The 16,527-nt window shown below is 43.3% G+C and overlaps 1 protein-coding gene across 1 annotated transcript in view; it reads left to right on the forward strand.

The window, feature by feature from the left end:
* Window positions 1–3,863: 3,863 nt before the first annotated feature.
* Window positions 3,864–16,527, forward strand: part of mdga2a (MAM domain containing glycosylphosphatidylinositol anchor 2a) — an 89,754-nt gene continuing 77,090 nt past the window's right edge. The window contains exon 1 of the mRNA XM_079262764.1: window positions 3,864–4,013. Coding sequence (XP_079118890.1) covers window positions 3,896–4,013 — 118 coding nt within the window. The 5' untranslated portion in view covers window positions 3,864–3,895. The remainder of the gene's footprint in view (window positions 4,014–16,527) is intronic.

A 16,527-nucleotide genomic window follows, 5' to 3' on the forward strand; every position in this document is an offset into this window, starting at 1 on the left:
ACGGATTGCTGCAGTCAGTGCTCCATCACTGTTCAGTGGAAGTTGTCTCTCATATATTTGAAATGTAATGTTATTTTGTCCTTAGGATTAATTTACTTAGCTTGGTGTGTGTTTTATAGGCTCATAACTTAAGTATATTACTTTTTTATCATTTAAATAAATAATTGATGGAAATATTTCATGGTGTTTACTATTTTAGACTATTTTGGAAGTGAAACATTTATCTTAGTTTTATTACTTTAACTAGTACACTTAAAAGTGAACATTTTGTCTTGGGTAAAAGCTATAGACTTTATAGACTATATAAAAAGATGCCTCCGTGACATCACATGTAGGTTTGAAGAGAATTGAAGTTTGTTTTTTTATGAAAATATTTTTAATTCTGTAGATCCCTCCTCTTCATAACTCATACTTTATATTTTATTGTCACAAAACATTGTATCCTCTCATTTTTTGTTCTTAATTTAAGCTGAATTCTAATTAATTTATATATAACATTGTTTGTCTTATCTGTATTGACATATTGCACCGATTTTGCTCAATATTATAAATATTTTGTATTTTGGATTAAGCGGTTTGGAAATGAATGAATGTTTCAATAAAGTTTTGTTTAAAAAAATTAAAGCTCAGTGGGCGGTTCCTACCATCACCATCTTGGCAGGGGCATGCGTGTCATCTCCCCTGGAAAATACAAATATGGGCAAAGAGGTGGAGCTGAGAGGGGGGCCGTGAGCGTCATGGTGGATGATTGACATCGAGCGAACTCTGAGCTTTCTGTAGCTAAGAGCTAACCGAGCTAACCTGGAGATAACAGGAGCTAACCAGCTAACGGAAGTAAGCGGACTAAAGCTAAGTCATGTTGTTAACCGGCTAAAAACCGCGGTTGTTCTACGTTCTTCTGACTTGAAGCAGGAGATCGGATACCTGTCACTCAAAAGGACACGCCCCTAAAAAAGCCAAACTTCGAGATTAAATTACTTTTAAACAGGCGAGTTAAAAAAAAACATTCACTCACCAGTGTCATGAAGGTAAACCTGACCTATTAAACCTAAAATGGATTTTTGAACCAGGCTGTAAACATGTTTATTTCTGCTGTAAACATGTTTATTCCTGCTGTAAACATGTTTATCTCTGCTGTAAACATATTTATTTCCGCTGTAAACATGTTTATTCCTGCTGTTAACGTGTTTATTCCTGCTGTAAACATATTTATTTCTGCTGTAAACATGTTTATTTCTGCAGTAAACGTGTTTATTTCTGCTGTAAACATGTTTATTCCTGCTGTAAACATGTTTATCTCTGCTGTAAACATATTTATTTCTGCTGTAAACATGTTTATTCCTGCTGTAAACATGTTTATTTCTGCTGTAAACATGTTTATTCCTGCTATAAACATGTTTATTTCTGCTGTAAACATGTTTATTTCTGCTGTAAACGTGTTTATTTCTGCTGTAAACATGTTTATTCCTGCTGTAAACATGTTTATTTCTGCTGTAAACATATTTATTCCTGCTATAAACATGTTTATTTCTGCTGTAAACGTGTTTATTTCTGCTGTAAACGTGTTTATTTCTGCTGTAAACGTGTTTATTCCTGCTGTTAACGTGTTTATTTCTGCTGTAAACATGTTTATATCTGCTGTAAACATGTTTATTCCTGCTATAAATATGTTTATTTCTGCTGTAAACATGTTTATTCCTGCTGTAAACATGTTTACTTCTGCTTTAAAGTTGGTCTTTTTAACATGAGAGTCTATGGGGATTTGCTCAGTTTTGCAGCCCCTTGTGGATGAAGGGGGAACTGTAGTTTTATGCACTTCCACATTGGCTTCACTTTGAACCGCCAGAGGCCCCGTCGATCTTTTATATACGGTCTATGGTAAAAGTTTTAAAGTGAACTTGCAATCACAATGTGTAAAATAAAAACAAATTTAATTTTCCTGTATTACTGCAACATCACTGTAATAATAAAATAGGAATACACACTTGTGATCTGTTTTTCTTGATGATCTAATGAGCTTTACAGAATTCTAAAGACACTGATCCTGCACTTTGCCTGTGACTGTGGCCTCAGCAGGGAGGAGCTTCTCAAAACTGAAGCTCATCCCGACCTACCTAAGGTCATCGATGCCACAGCAGCACCTCACCCGTCTGGCAGTGCTCAGCATCAACCATGAGACGGGCAAACAGCTGTCATATGAGGACATCATTGATGACTTTGCAAATAAAACAGCCTAGAAACAGACATTTTGAGGATGACACACTGTAACTGTTACTGTGAATAATGTGTATTATTCACTGGTGTTATGCTCAAAAGTGTAAGACTCAGGTAATGAAGCATTATTTAAGAGTTGGTCTGTTGGATTTTCTCATTTAAATAAACATTTTTATAAATGCTTAATATTTTCTATATTGACATATAGACAACTGTTTTCCTTGTATTCTATTCTATTCTACAGTCATTTAACAGACGTTTTCATCCAAAGCGACTTACATATGAGTGAGAACAACACAGGCAGTAAATCAGACAGTAGAGGACATCGTCGGAAGGTGCTGGTGGACTGTCCAGTTGGACGCAGGTCCTTACATGAAGTGCTACAGGCTTTGTTTTTGTTTTTCTCCCTCCCCCTATAGGTAATAATATCACCTATGTTATAATACAAAGAATGAATACCATAAAGGTTGTTGCAAAGAACTGGGCTAAGTTCTCCAACTTTCCAACAAATACAGCTAAACAAAGTATTGAAGTGCTCCTTGAAGAGCTGAGTCTTCAGCTTGCTCTTAAAAGTAGACAGGGTGGACAGAGTTTTGGAGATCATTCCACCATCGTGGAACAACAGAGGAAAAGAGTCTGGCTGGTGATTTAGTCCCACGTATTGGTGGTAACACGAGGTGTCTTTCACTGGATTGTAGGTCTGGATTAGGGAGTGAAGGAGTGAAGGGAGACGGGAGCCGTTTGAGTTCTTGTTTTGGAAGCCATAGTTATAGTTATAGTGCTTTTAAAGACAGATTAATTTGCTGAGTGTCTTAATTTAAGATGTTTACCTTTACCTGCAGCCTGTTTTTCTCATTAAGTGTAACAGATGTCGACATCTTAGTAAACCATCTAAAGGGTTTGGAATCAGCGGGGCCTCTAACAGCATCTTGCCCAGGGCCCCCACGAGGCTAGAAACGGCCCTGTCCGTAATCAGTCATTCATCTCCGTATTTATTTTAATATTCATTCTAGATGGATTAGTTTCCGTTTACAGGAGAATAAGAGGATAATTCCAACCCTTGCTGTCCGGGTATTTATTTTGAAATTATAATCCCGGAAGCCCCCCGCCACGCCCCCTCCCTCCCCCGTTTGCTTAATGACGTCTTTGGCCAACCGGTAAAATCCACCGACAGATCCACGGACTGTGCCGGAACTCACGGCGTCGCACAGCCCGCCTCGCCCCCTCCCCTTGGCGGCCCGAGGGCTCGCGAACCTCCGCTGGCACCAGAATCCGAGCCGGTTCCGTTTCTCCGGTGATGCTGATGGATGAGAGGACCCGTCCGCCCCGGCACTCCGGGATCTGGTACTTCTGAGCATCTGGAATGACCCTGAACTCCTTCTCTCCCCGCTGAAGTGGCTACAATGTCACCACCAAGGAGACACCGGTTGAAGCACCGGATCCCTCCCGGTTCTCCTCCCGCTGGCGTCCCACAGCTGTTTGTGATGCTGCTGATGGAGAGAAGCGGACCTGCCCACCACGTCTGACCGGGAGAGCTGCTGGCTGGAGGGGAACGGAATCTTTTGGGTTTTTGGATGTGAACCGGTCCCCGAAGCAGATTCCTTGCGGACGGACCGTAGCCGGGGGAGGAGGGAGGAGGGAGAACCGAACCGACAGCCTCTTTCCCGGTGGAGGGGGGAGGATGGGAGGCGGAGAAGCGGCGAGGCGGACGGAGGAGGATGAAAAGATGGGTTTAGTTTTCGGACTTCTGTGGCTGTTTACGAGCTTCCTGCAGGGCGTGCACGGCCAGGGTGTGTACGGTAAGGCCCGACTGTCGGTTCCGCGCGCGGACACTTTCATCCAGGCTCCATTCATCCCGGAAAACCTCCAACACACACTTGACCTTGTCAGGGATTTAGAGCGTTTATGCTAAATGTGTGCGCGCGTGTAAAAGATGGAGGGAGAGAGAGAGAGAGAGAGAGAGAGAGAGAGAGAGAGTGAGTCATATCACATCCATGCCTGGCCTAAGGGCACAACAGGTAAGCTGCTGCACACACACCTGTGGTACCAGGAGAGATATCCTTCACATCTCACGCTGGTTCCTGAACATTCCCAGTGTGAAGGATCTTCCATGTTCAGGCTGGAGTGTGTGTGTGTGTGTGTGTGTGTGCGTGTGTGTGGTTCCACCGTTGGCAGCGTTTCTGTGTGAACTAATCTGAGCTCTCCTCCTTTCTGTGGGATTCATGTTGTCATCATGTTGCTGCTGTTGTGCCTCCACGTCTCTGGAGGTCCTGAGGGGACTGAAGACCACCTTCCTTCCTGTTGTCCCATCCACATGGCACTGTTCACTTTATCTCAACTACTCTGGCCGAAGTCTCCAGCCGTCAGCGTGATCCTGCTTTAATGTGGTCTCTGGTGGGGGGCAACTACAGCTTCCAGACTGTTAGCGTAACATTGCTTTAGCTTCAGCAGTAAAAACTTGTTTCTAAATGTTTTTTTTATTTGACAGACATTAAGCAGATAAACCTGGTAAACGCAGCCTGCATCCACAGTAAGATGTTGATGAGAAATCAGATTTTATGCAGCATCAGCTCACCTACTTGGGTGATATTTGTCTCTCCAATCTGTTTCATTTCATAAAAAAGATGTAGTCATCATAAAGCCCCCAGATTTAACCAACTGCAGTTAACCATAAAGTCCACTACAGCCTATATGCATATATAAATTGGCTGTATAATCTCAGTCCTTTTAAATCCCAGTCAGCATGTAGACGTGATGTTTCAGTGCAGACATGATGTTTCCATGCAAACGTGATGTTTCCATGCAGACGTGATGTTTCCATGCAGACGTGATGTGTCCATGCAGACGTGATGTGTCCATGCAGACGTGATGTTTCCATGCAGACGTCATGTTTCTATGCAGACGTGATGTTTCCATGCAGACATGATGTTTCCACAGAGATGTGATGTTTCCATGCAGACGTGATGTTTCCATGCAAACGTAATGTTTCCATGCAGACGTGATGTGTCCATGCAGACGTGATGTTTCCATGCAGACGTGATGTGTCCATGCAGACGTGATGTTTCCATGCAGACGTCATGTTTCTATGCAGACGTGATGTTTCCATGCAGACATGATGTTTCCACGGAGACGTAATGTTTCCATGCAGACATGATGTTTCCACAGAGATGTGATGTTTCTATGCAGACGTGATGTTTCCATGCAGACATGATGTTTCCATGCAGACGTGACGTTTTCATGCAGACGTGATGTTTCCAATCAGACGTGATATTTCCATGCAGATGTGATGTTTCCATGCAGACGTGATGTTTCCATGCAGACGTGATGTTTCCATGCAGATGTCATGTTTCCGTGCAGACGTCATGTTTCCATGCAGACGTGACGTTTCCATGCAGACGTGATGTTTCCACGGAGACGTGATGTTTCCACGCAGATGTGATGTTTCCACGCAGACGTGATGTTTCCACGCAGATGTGATGTTTCCATGCAGACGTGATGTTTCCATGCAGATGTCATGTTTCCGTGCAGACGTCATGTTTCCATGCAGACGTCACGTTTCTATGCAGGCGTCATGTTTCCATGCAGACGTGATGTTTCCATGCAGACATGATGTTTCCATGCAGACGTGACGTTTTCATGCAGACGTGATGTTTCCATGCAGACATGATGTTTCCATGCAGACGTGACGTTTTCATGCAGACGTGGTGTTTCCAATCAGACGTGATATTTCCATGCAGACGTGATGTTTCCATGCAGACGTGATGTTTCCATGCAAATGTGATGTTTCCATGCAGACGGGATGTTTCCATGCAGACGTGATGTTTCCATGCAGACGTGATGTTTCCATGCAGACGTTTGTAGAACTAACACACAGATTAGCAGTTACCAATCCTTTTCTCATCTGCGCATCATTTTGTCTTGTCTAAAACAAACTATTTACATATTTACACTTAAGCTATCTGTAACAATTTACACCACAAAGTTACAAACTACCATTTCTGAGACAGGGATGATGATATCAGCGATGGCACAAGTGAGGAGCTGGGGATCTCGTGCAGTCTTAACGGTTCACCAGTCAGTTATGCTGGTACACAAAATAAAACTTCTGATTTCTTTTAAAATGTTTCTTCGTGATCAGTGAATTAAGTGTTTGAGCAGCAGCATCGTCCTCAGTAAACAGTTATAGATGAAGAGTAATTCATAGATGGAAACTTCCATCATGGGATGATAGAGCTGCATTTTTTTCATTTCCTTTTTCATTATTTATTTCTAAGGTCTTGTGTAGATGTGCCATCTTTTTCCACCCTGTACCCCCCATCGAAAGGTTTCCAGGCTCGCCACTGTTTGAAGCTGCTAGAGACTGATTTGTTTCAGTGGTTGTGATCCAGATCTGATGCTAACTTCAGTGTAAACAAAACGTTTGTGTCAGGACCATCTGCAGGTATCATATAACTTACATATTATATTCGATATTCAGGTAAAAAACCTTTTAATGTGCGCTTTAACACAGCTGACAGTCTGTATGAGCAGATGGGCGTTGCTTCGTCGTGTATATATGACCTCAGTGAGACAATTTTATGGAGTGATATTTAGCTGCATGATTAGGGAACAACTGGTCTGACCATCTGCTGATCATCATGAAAAGAAGCTCAGAATTAAACGCTTACAGATGGAGCGTGCTGTAGTTCTGTTTGTTGAAATTATCATTTAGGCCAGTGTAGTTTTAAAGCTCATCTGACCTCTGATTATACAATCCAATTAAAAATGTCTTTATGTAAAATGTTAATAAAACCAGAATTAGCTGAATTCATCACCTCGTCTTTTTCCCAGCAGAAGATAAACAACATGTCAGGTGATGAAACAAGACATTTTGTCATTTCATGGAAATATGACATAAAACATGTTATTTCTCTGTACTGAAAAAGTAGCGATGCAGAAAATCTCTAGAAAAAAACATGTAAGTATCCCAACGTAATCTGCGTGAGTCATGCAGCAGAGGTGTGTGTAGTTGTATTTTCTGCTGATGTTTTGCTCTGCTGGAATTTCCATCATCTCTCCTGATTTTGCTGCATGTGGGATGCGTTTGTTCTGCGACACTTTGGTAGACGCCGTGCATAAACTAGCCAAACACACCCCAAGTGTCACTTTTATGAACACACACACACACACACACACGATTGTTGTGAGAACAAGTTAAAGGCTGTAATCTTCAGATGTGAAAGTCAGTGCATGTTAATCATGTGTCTGATTCTAGTGAATTAGCTTTAATTTTTCTGATTTATGATTCACTTACAATGTAAGCATATGAAATATAGAAATGAACAATAAGTTTAGTAATGAGTTGAATAAGCGTGTAGTGCAGATGGAACCAGGCAGATGTGCAAAAACAGAGAAGCAACGGCTCAATGTGCACAAACCAAAAAAACAGCAGAACAGCAGTAAAGCTCGCCGTGCACCAGACTGCTACCTGATGCCCACATGTCCACACCACAGCTGTCTCAGACTACCTCCACAAGGACATGGGACCAGTTTCATACGTCAAAATGTGTTTCAAGCCAACACATTTAGTCATATAAGTACACCAGTGACAAAAAATATTTGCTTTTACTTATGTATATGTGTTTTATAATAGTTTGATGTTTTTAGTGGCCTTTAGAAATTAATGTTGCGTGTTTTCAGAGTGCAACAACTGGTCATAACTCCTAGTAACCAGTAGATGCAGTGTAGCGACCAGTTTCACCAGAGGAAAGGTCACTGGATGGACTACGGTAAAAACATAGACATATAAAATATGTGCAGAGTCTCTGTGATGCAGAGGTGTAGAAAGTAGAAGTAAAAATAAAGTAGAAGTCCTGCCATGTTTTTGGATCTAGCGATGCTTTTAGAACAGGTGTTTCCACCAACAGGCTCGTCTACCTACAGTGGAGCTGAGCTGGTTACATTCAGCTGGTTAAGTGACTGGTTGGAACAGCTGCAAGACAGGACTTCGACTTTCTACTTCTACTTTATTTACCTTTGCCGAAATGTCAGACGTAGGTTTCTGGAAATCTGAGGTGAAGCTCATTGGATGGTTCCCACCATCATCATCTTGGCTTTTACACAAAAGTTGTGTTGCATCATGACATTTATTTCTGCAGGATTCTGAAAAATACAAACCGTTACAACAGCAGGGTGTTTGTCAAGTAGAAACATATAATATAACCTCTGTATTGTTAGCGATCTCCATTCCATTACTGACATTTGCAAAGTTTTTCTCATATAAAATTAATTTTTGCAAATTTCTTCCTGAAATCTGGCAAATTTGCTTCCTTTTAAAGACTTTCTTAAAACTCCTCGTTCGGTGACCCACATTTATAATGAGCATCTCTATAGCCGTTGCTGTCCAGCAGTGGTCTGAAGCTGAAAAAACACTTCATGACTTTATCTTCCGAGAAGCTGTGAGAATTTGCAGCTGAGCTGAGCTTTGTGCTCTCCATCACTTGTTAGCGATGGGATATAAAGACACAGACAATTCTGAATGCACAACGTCGCTGATTTAGCAAAGAAACACAAGCAGATGTTCACAGAGGAAGACAGAAAGAGAGAAAGCAGGATATAGGATAAGATTCAAGACTGACTTTTAATCACTGGAGAGATCTCAGAGTCCAGGTGGGATGAAGATAATGCTAGGTTAGCGTCAGAAGGAAAGTGCATTCCTGAGGAGGCCTGATAAAGTTCTGTAGTCCATTTCTTAAAACGGAATGCATGATATTTATTGCAGTATCTGAGATCTTTTGCATGACTTTGTGGTAAAAAAAAATAAATAAATAAAAATAAAAAATCTCTCTGTAAACCCTGTTGGACATTATCTGATGCTCATCTTCTGTCTCCTGGTGGACACCTTTTATACTACAATGATTCTGCTATTTTACATTGTATTAAATGCAACATATTATGCAAACTATACACTCATTGGCTGCCAAAGATGTCTTTCTAAATCCAAACGTGCACTGCAGAAGACACAAAAAGATGCCAAAAGATTCTGATTCTGTGAACAGAAAAGCGATTTGGACAGGTGCGCACATCAAAATGATCTCTGAGTAAGGTCCAGGCCGGCACTCAGCGATCACCCATTAAGAATGCGAGTTGTGCATCCCCAAAAGCACCACGACGCATGCACCCCGATCCTCCATATCGGCTTGTCCAGAACCCAACACAACACGGTCCTGAAAGATGAGCTAAAGTGCTCCAAAATGCCGGCTGGCAGCCAATGAATTCATTTTTTCAAGTGTGAGATGAAGAATTGAGATTTAAAAAAGGTATTTCTATGCTATTTCTTGAGTCAGGCTTTAAGGTGTAAAACAGTTCTCTCTGTAGTTTCAGAGGTGCAAATGTTTTTCTGACTCCATATCAAGTCTGAAATCCTGGTCTGGTAATAAGTTCAGTCTCAATCCCTGAACATTTTAATGAAACTATTTCTGGGACCAGTGAAGTAGTATTTATAAGATTAAGATGCAACCAGTGACTCTCCATTTAGCAAACCTTTCAGAGTAATGTCTGTTAGCAGACCACAGATTTTCTCTGCAGCACGACGGTAACTCAAAACAATGCAGTTTATGTAGCACAATGTTACCTGAGACATGTGGAACCTCGTTTTATCTGCACCCTGAGAGGAAACATAAGCAAACTGAAGCTGAGTGTGACGCTAGCTGAGCATTGCATAACACTGTAATCTGCCTGTGCTCAAAACTTCTCAGAAATATCTCCATAGCAGCTATTTCAATGACAAATACCCTTCGAGTTTTCTTTAAAGCCCAATCTGCTCCAGACAAGCTGTGTTCAAAGTGTGTCAGAAGTTGGATTAATGACAGCTGATGCTGGTAATGCTCCAGTTGACATTTTCAGAGTTATGGTCTTTCTGCAGGTATTTAGGCAGCAGCCTGCATGGTGACGGAGATGTGGAGGAGGGAGAATCAGGTGGATGATGTTCATACCGTTTCCTGGACTTTAACAACTCACACTGCTTATATTTAGCTTCAGATAGCTGAATCTTCTGTAAGTCACAGCGTTAACAGGCTGAAAATGTGGTGATGAAGAAGATGAAATAGAAAGCAGTCCCATGAAGCGTTTTGCTGTTGTAGTTCATGTGAACATCAGGGTCCTGTATGGATGCTGGGGAAGATATTAGGAATAATATTCCTTTCATTACACACAATAATGTTCCAATAACATAAGAGTGTCCATATGTACACCTGGCATCAGGATTCCCTGGGCCGCAGTTCGATAATCGATTTTGTAGTCGTATCGTTGGACCTGCGGCCACATGCCTTGGACACTCGGGTGAAGAGGGGGGCGGAGCTTCAACTGATCACCACCTGGTGGTGAGTTGGCTCAGATGATGGGGGAGGAAGCCAGTCAGATCTGGCAGACCCAAACGTGTTGTGAGGGTCTGCTGGGAACGTCTGGCTGAGTCCCCTGTCAGAGCGAGCTTCAACTCCCACCTTCAGCAGAGCTTCAACCATGTCCCGAGTGAGGCGGGGGACATTGAGTCCGAATGGGCTGTGTTCCATGCCTCTATTGTTGAAGCACGGAGGTAATCCCAGGACTCGTTGGAGGACACCAGCAGTGAGGGATGCCATCAAGCTGAAGAAGAAGTCCTATCGGGCCTTCTTGGCCTGTGAGACTCCGGAGGCAGCTGATGGGTACCGACAGGCCTATCGGCATGATCTCCCGCTCTCACTTAAACGATTCACAGCCGAGTGTGAAGCGGCTGGGATGAGAATCAGCACCTCCAAATCTGAGACCATGGTCCTCAGCCAGAATAGGGTGGATTGCCCTCTCCGGGTCGGGAGTCAGGTCCTGCCTCAAGTGGAGGAGTTTAAATATCTCAGGGTCTTGTTTATGAGTGAGGGAAGGATGGAGCGTGAGATCGACAGACGGATCGGTGCGGCGTCTGCAGTAATGCGGACTCTGCGCTGGTCTGTCGTGGTGAAGAAGGAGCTGAGTCAGAAGGCAAAGCGCTTGATTTACCAGTCGATCTACGTTCCTACCCTCACCTATGGTCATGAGCTGTGAGTCGTGACCAAAAGAACGAGATCTTGTATACAGGCGGCTGAAATGGGTTTCCTCCGCACGGTGGCCGGGCTCTCTCTTAGAGATAGGGTGAGGAGCTCAGTCATCCGGGAGGAGATCAGAGTAGAGCCGCTGCTCCTCTGCATCGAGAGGAACCAGTTGAGGTGGCTCGGGCATCTGGTCAGGATGCCTCCTGGACCTCCCTGGTGAGGTGTTCCAGGCACGTCCCTCTGGGAGGAGACCCCGGGGAAGACCCAGGACACGCTGGAGGGATTATATCTCTCGGCTGGCCTGGGAACGCCTCGGGATTCCCCCCCACAGAGTTGGCAAATGTGGCTGGGGAGAGGGAAGTCTGGGCTTCCCTGCTTAGGCTGCTGCCCCCGCGACCCGACCCCGGCTAAGCGGTGGAGAATGGATGGATGGATGGATGGATGGATGGACACACAATAAAGGAAATGCTCAGACACTGAATTCACCCCTTTGTGCTCAGACATTTCTCAAAACAAGAGGCAAGAAGCAGACTTGCATTTGTTTTCTCTGAATGTTTCTTGGAAGTGTGGATATTTAAAGATGAGTTTAAGGACTTTACATATTTTCTCTGCCCTTCACAGTTTTGCCAGCTGCGTTTGTGGTTGAAGAGAGATTGGAGCTGAGCTAGTTTATTTTTTTCATTCTTTCACCAAATAAAACAATCATAAATCTCAACAGCTGAATGAAAAAACCGAAAGAATAAAACCTGATTTCATCTGTCCATTAATGATTGGGCAGTCACTTGCTCATTCTCTTAACCGCTTAGTCCAAGTAAGGGTTGCAGGGAGGCTAGAATCTATACCAGCAATCATTGGGCAAGATGCAGGTACACCCAGACAGATCACAAGTCCATCACAAGGCCACACAGAGAAACAAACAGTGGTGTGCAGTCAGGGTAGGCAGGGTAGGCAGTGCCTACCCAAGACAGAAGGGATCAAATGAAATAATTTAACTGTAGTGATTCGATTTATTTTATTTTTAAAAAAAAAAAAGCTTTTATTTTATAATTACTGATCTTTAATATACATTTTCTAATTATAATTTCTTAATGCCTGTAATGCTTGAAAGTGCAGGCATTTAGTGCTCCTCATAGTTCAATAAAAATAAAAACCTCAACCGCACCCCCTTCTGGCCATGAAATGAAGTTGCATAAGTGACTCATTGCGCTAATGTGATCAGGCCACGCCTTCTATTGAAGGCACAGCGCTTCTCTGCCTTTACCTCCCATATTACCTCAGCGGTGTGTGTTCATGCATGCGCAGTTAGTTTCTAATATAAAGATTATATACGTAAAAAGGCAGATCACTACGATGCCTTTTTTACGTTAGGCAGCGTAGTGACTGTACGTTACTGTACTATGGAAATGATCTATGTATGTTAAGAGAGAATTTGTGAATTGATCCTCTGGTCTGGAATTTGCTGGCGGGTTCACCGGCAAAATGATTTCTCTTGAGAGGCTGAAACAGTTTTCACGTCTTTCATTTGAGGAAAAACGTAAACTTTTGAATGATTGGAGACCAACACCTGAGCTACATGATCTTCAGCAAAGGAAGGGTCAGAAAATTGTTCATACTTTTCAGAGTGAATGGTACAAAAGGAAGGATTGGCTGTGTGGATGTCCTAAGTTGAACCGGCTGTTCTGTTTTCCATGTTTGCTTTTTGGCTGCACCTCTGACAATGTCTGGAGTAATGCTGGATGATTTAAACAACTTGGCCTGTGCCATAGCCAAACATGAAAAATCAATGGTCCACATTCAGAGCCAGATTGCTCTGAAAACTTTTGGTCACAGCAGAATTGACCTGGCTTTGGATGAGCAAAGGTGGCTGGGCATTAGCATGCATAATGAAACAGTGAGGAAGAACGGAGAAATCCTCAAAAGTTTCATAGATGTTGTGTGTTTCCTGGGAAAACAAGAGCTGGCTTTCCGTGGGAACGATGAAACGGAAAACTCCTCGAACCGGGGAAATTACATTGAGCTGCTGCACCTGCTAGCTAGCAAGGATGCTAGTCTCTCCGCCCACTTGGCTTCATCCACGGTGTTTTCTGGAACTTCAAACAGGATTCAGAAGGACCTGATTGAGGCGATCGCAGATGTTCTGTGGGACAACATAACAGAAGAAGTGGGTGTGGCACCGTTTGTTGCTGTGGAGGTAGATGAAACCACAGACATCACAAATAAGGCACAACTCTCCATTATTTTAAGATATGTGTCTGGCAGTGAGGTGAAGGAGGCTTTTCTGGGCTTCGATGATGTCAGTGATGATTGGAGAGCGACAGCAATCGCCAAATATATCATGGATGTCCTGGACAAGCTGGACTGTGCACACAAGCTGGTCACACAGACATATGATGGCGCATCAGTTCTGGCATTGCAGCTAAACGGAGTGCAGGCAAAAATCAGAGAAAAAGTACCCGAGGCATTGTTTACTCACTGTTACGGGCACAAACTGAACCTCGTCCTCTCGCAGTCTGCACAGGTGATCCCTGACTGGAAAGTCTTTTTCAAGACTCTGGAAGGCCTTGCTGCTTCTTTCAGCGGCAATCTGCTGGATGAAGTGGTCAGAAGACGCATTCCATGCGCAGCAGCGACCCGGTGGACCTCCAGGCTTGTTCAAACCGTCTTGTTCCACTATGCAGAACTTCTGGAGGTGTTCAGGCTCATTCAGGAAAACCCTGATGACTGGGATGGACCAGCTCTGACAATGGCCTCTGGTTTCAGCATCTGACTCTCCAAAGCGCCAACCTGCTTCCTCCCCATGGTGTACAGCGCGGTTTTCACAGAGACAGACTCATTGTTCCATGTTCTTCAGGCCAAGGTGATGGACATAGGATTCTGCTCTCTATGGGTCAGAGACACAATGAAAGCCTTGAGGAACCAGTGCAAGTCTTTTGACTCATTTTATGAACAGTTTCAGCAGCAGTGCAAAGTGCTGAACTTGGTGCACAGCGACACCCGCAGCCAGCGGCTGGATGGAGCCACGTCAGCTGTTTTACCGCATCCTGGAAAACATCAACTTGCACATGGAGGCCAGATTCAAGAACTTGGGAGAGTTGGATTTTCTGACTTTAATCAATCATCGACATTTTGATGGATTGTCAGCCAAATTTGATGATGCAAAACTGCACAGCCTTGCTAAATATGGGAAGCATTTTGATTTTGTGAGGTTAAAGGCCGACCTTATTGGCCTGTACAGCTCACAGATGACCAGAAACATGTCACCTCATGAAGACGACCTAGAACACACTGTTCCAGAGGCTGCAAAACTCTTGAAGTTGGCGTTGACCATTCCAGCCACCACAACATCAGCGGAGAAGTCTTTTTCAACCTTAAAACAGATCAAAACCTGCAGCAGGACAGAGCGAGGAAGACTTTAATCTCTCGCTCTGATATCAGGTGAAAAGGAGAGGCTCATCAAACTGAAGAGTTTTACAACGCTGTGATCAGCAACGTTGTCCAGAAGGACAGGCGCATGGACTTCATCTTAATGTAACTCTTTATCTCCCTCCCTCTCTGTTGTCATGGCAGTGTTCATGTGTAAGCCATGTGGTGATTATGGTCCAACATCACCTTGTTGTTTTATGGATCTAAAATGCTTTAATACTGACATGAGTTTTTTTTTTTAATTCTTAAACCTTATAACCGTGTAAATTGCATAACAAAGGCACGAGGAGCTGCACATGGGTGCAGTAGAATATTCTTGTTTTTGGTGTTGCGCTCAAGTATCTTTACATTAAATGTCTATCTGGGGTGTGGACCCTTGAGATACCGACGTTTCAGCACTGCAGACAGCTCCGAGTTGTCAGTCTCTCTACTTATTGCATTTGGGAAAAAATCAGGCTGAGCTGTAATCAGTTGGATAAACGTGGACGGTCCATACGGCTCAGTTGAATTTGCTGAGCATTAAGGTCGTAAGATTCTCCGTTATGACTTACGGGAATTTGGAGGATGTGGCAACATGTAACTTGTATGTTGAAAAATTGAGCACTTCTGCTCTGTATTCTGTGTCCAGGTTGATTAAATTAGATTTCCTTTAGATGGCTGTGTAGAGGAAATGTTCTAAGAAATTGGGAATTTTTCAGGAATAATAGTTTTAAGTGCTCTTATAGTTCAAGCAATGATACGAAGCTTTGGCTGCTTTCCGCACTTGGGTAATAGTTTCTTAACCACAGCAAAGTGCGGAAAGGCTGGTTTGCTGGATCGGTATATTGCCAGTCACAAATGGCTGTGCATATGTATGTCCAAGCTCATGCGAGCTCCCTGCTGTGCGAACAAGCATGTCCACGAGTTTAGAGCGGGGATGGTGCGCACAAAAATATTTTCACAAAGGCATATAACCATAACGTTATTTATCGTACTCCTTGTCATGACGTAAAATTATTGTGAGAGTCTGACATCTTGTTAGATTAAGTAGGGAACTTTTATAAATGATAAATTAATTTTAAAAAAATTGTCCCTTGCAATTTGCCACTACCTACCTAAGCCTAGAACTCACGGCACGTGCCTGGAGACAAACCATTATTCATTCAACAAAATGTTTAATAAGATGAACTAGAAACATCAGCAGACTAACATGCTGCTGATTTCCAACAGATACTTTATATCGTAGGTTTCAGAGCAAAACCAACAGCTTTTCTTAACACTAGATGAGATTTTTCCTTCTTAAGTTTCTTTTTTTATATATATATAAAAGCTGATTCTTTATGCACAAACAAATGGTAGTGGTATAGGACTGGTTGGTTTCTTCACCAATCAATCCTTTACCACTTAATTTTCTGGGATGCTGTGAGACCCAGAAAGCCGACTTGGCTGGGTGCGCACATCAAAATGTACGGAAAAGGTGCTCCTCAGTCACGTTCCAAGCACACACCCAGCACTCAGTCAACATGTTGTGCTCCGAGTGTGCATCCGGAAGACGCCCTGATGCATGTACCCGTCCAAATCAATTTTCCGTGTGGGTCCATGTTTCAGACCCAACAAATGATAATCTGATTTAGGAGTATGCCATTCTCCACCATGCAAACTAGCATACCCTCCATAACCCCACCATGCAGACTACCATACCCTCCATAACCCCACCATGCAGACTGCCATACCCTCCATAACCCCACCATGCAGACTACCATACCCTCCATAACCCCACCATGCAGACTACCATACCCTCCATAACCCCACCATGCAGACTACCATACCCTCCATAACCCCACCATGCAGACTGCCATACCCTCCATAA

Source organism: Telmatherina bonti (assembly GCF_933228915.1).
Source record: "Telmatherina bonti genome assembly, chromosome: 22".
Lineage (NCBI taxonomy): Eukaryota > Metazoa > Chordata > Actinopteri > Atheriniformes > Telmatherinidae > Telmatherina > Telmatherina bonti.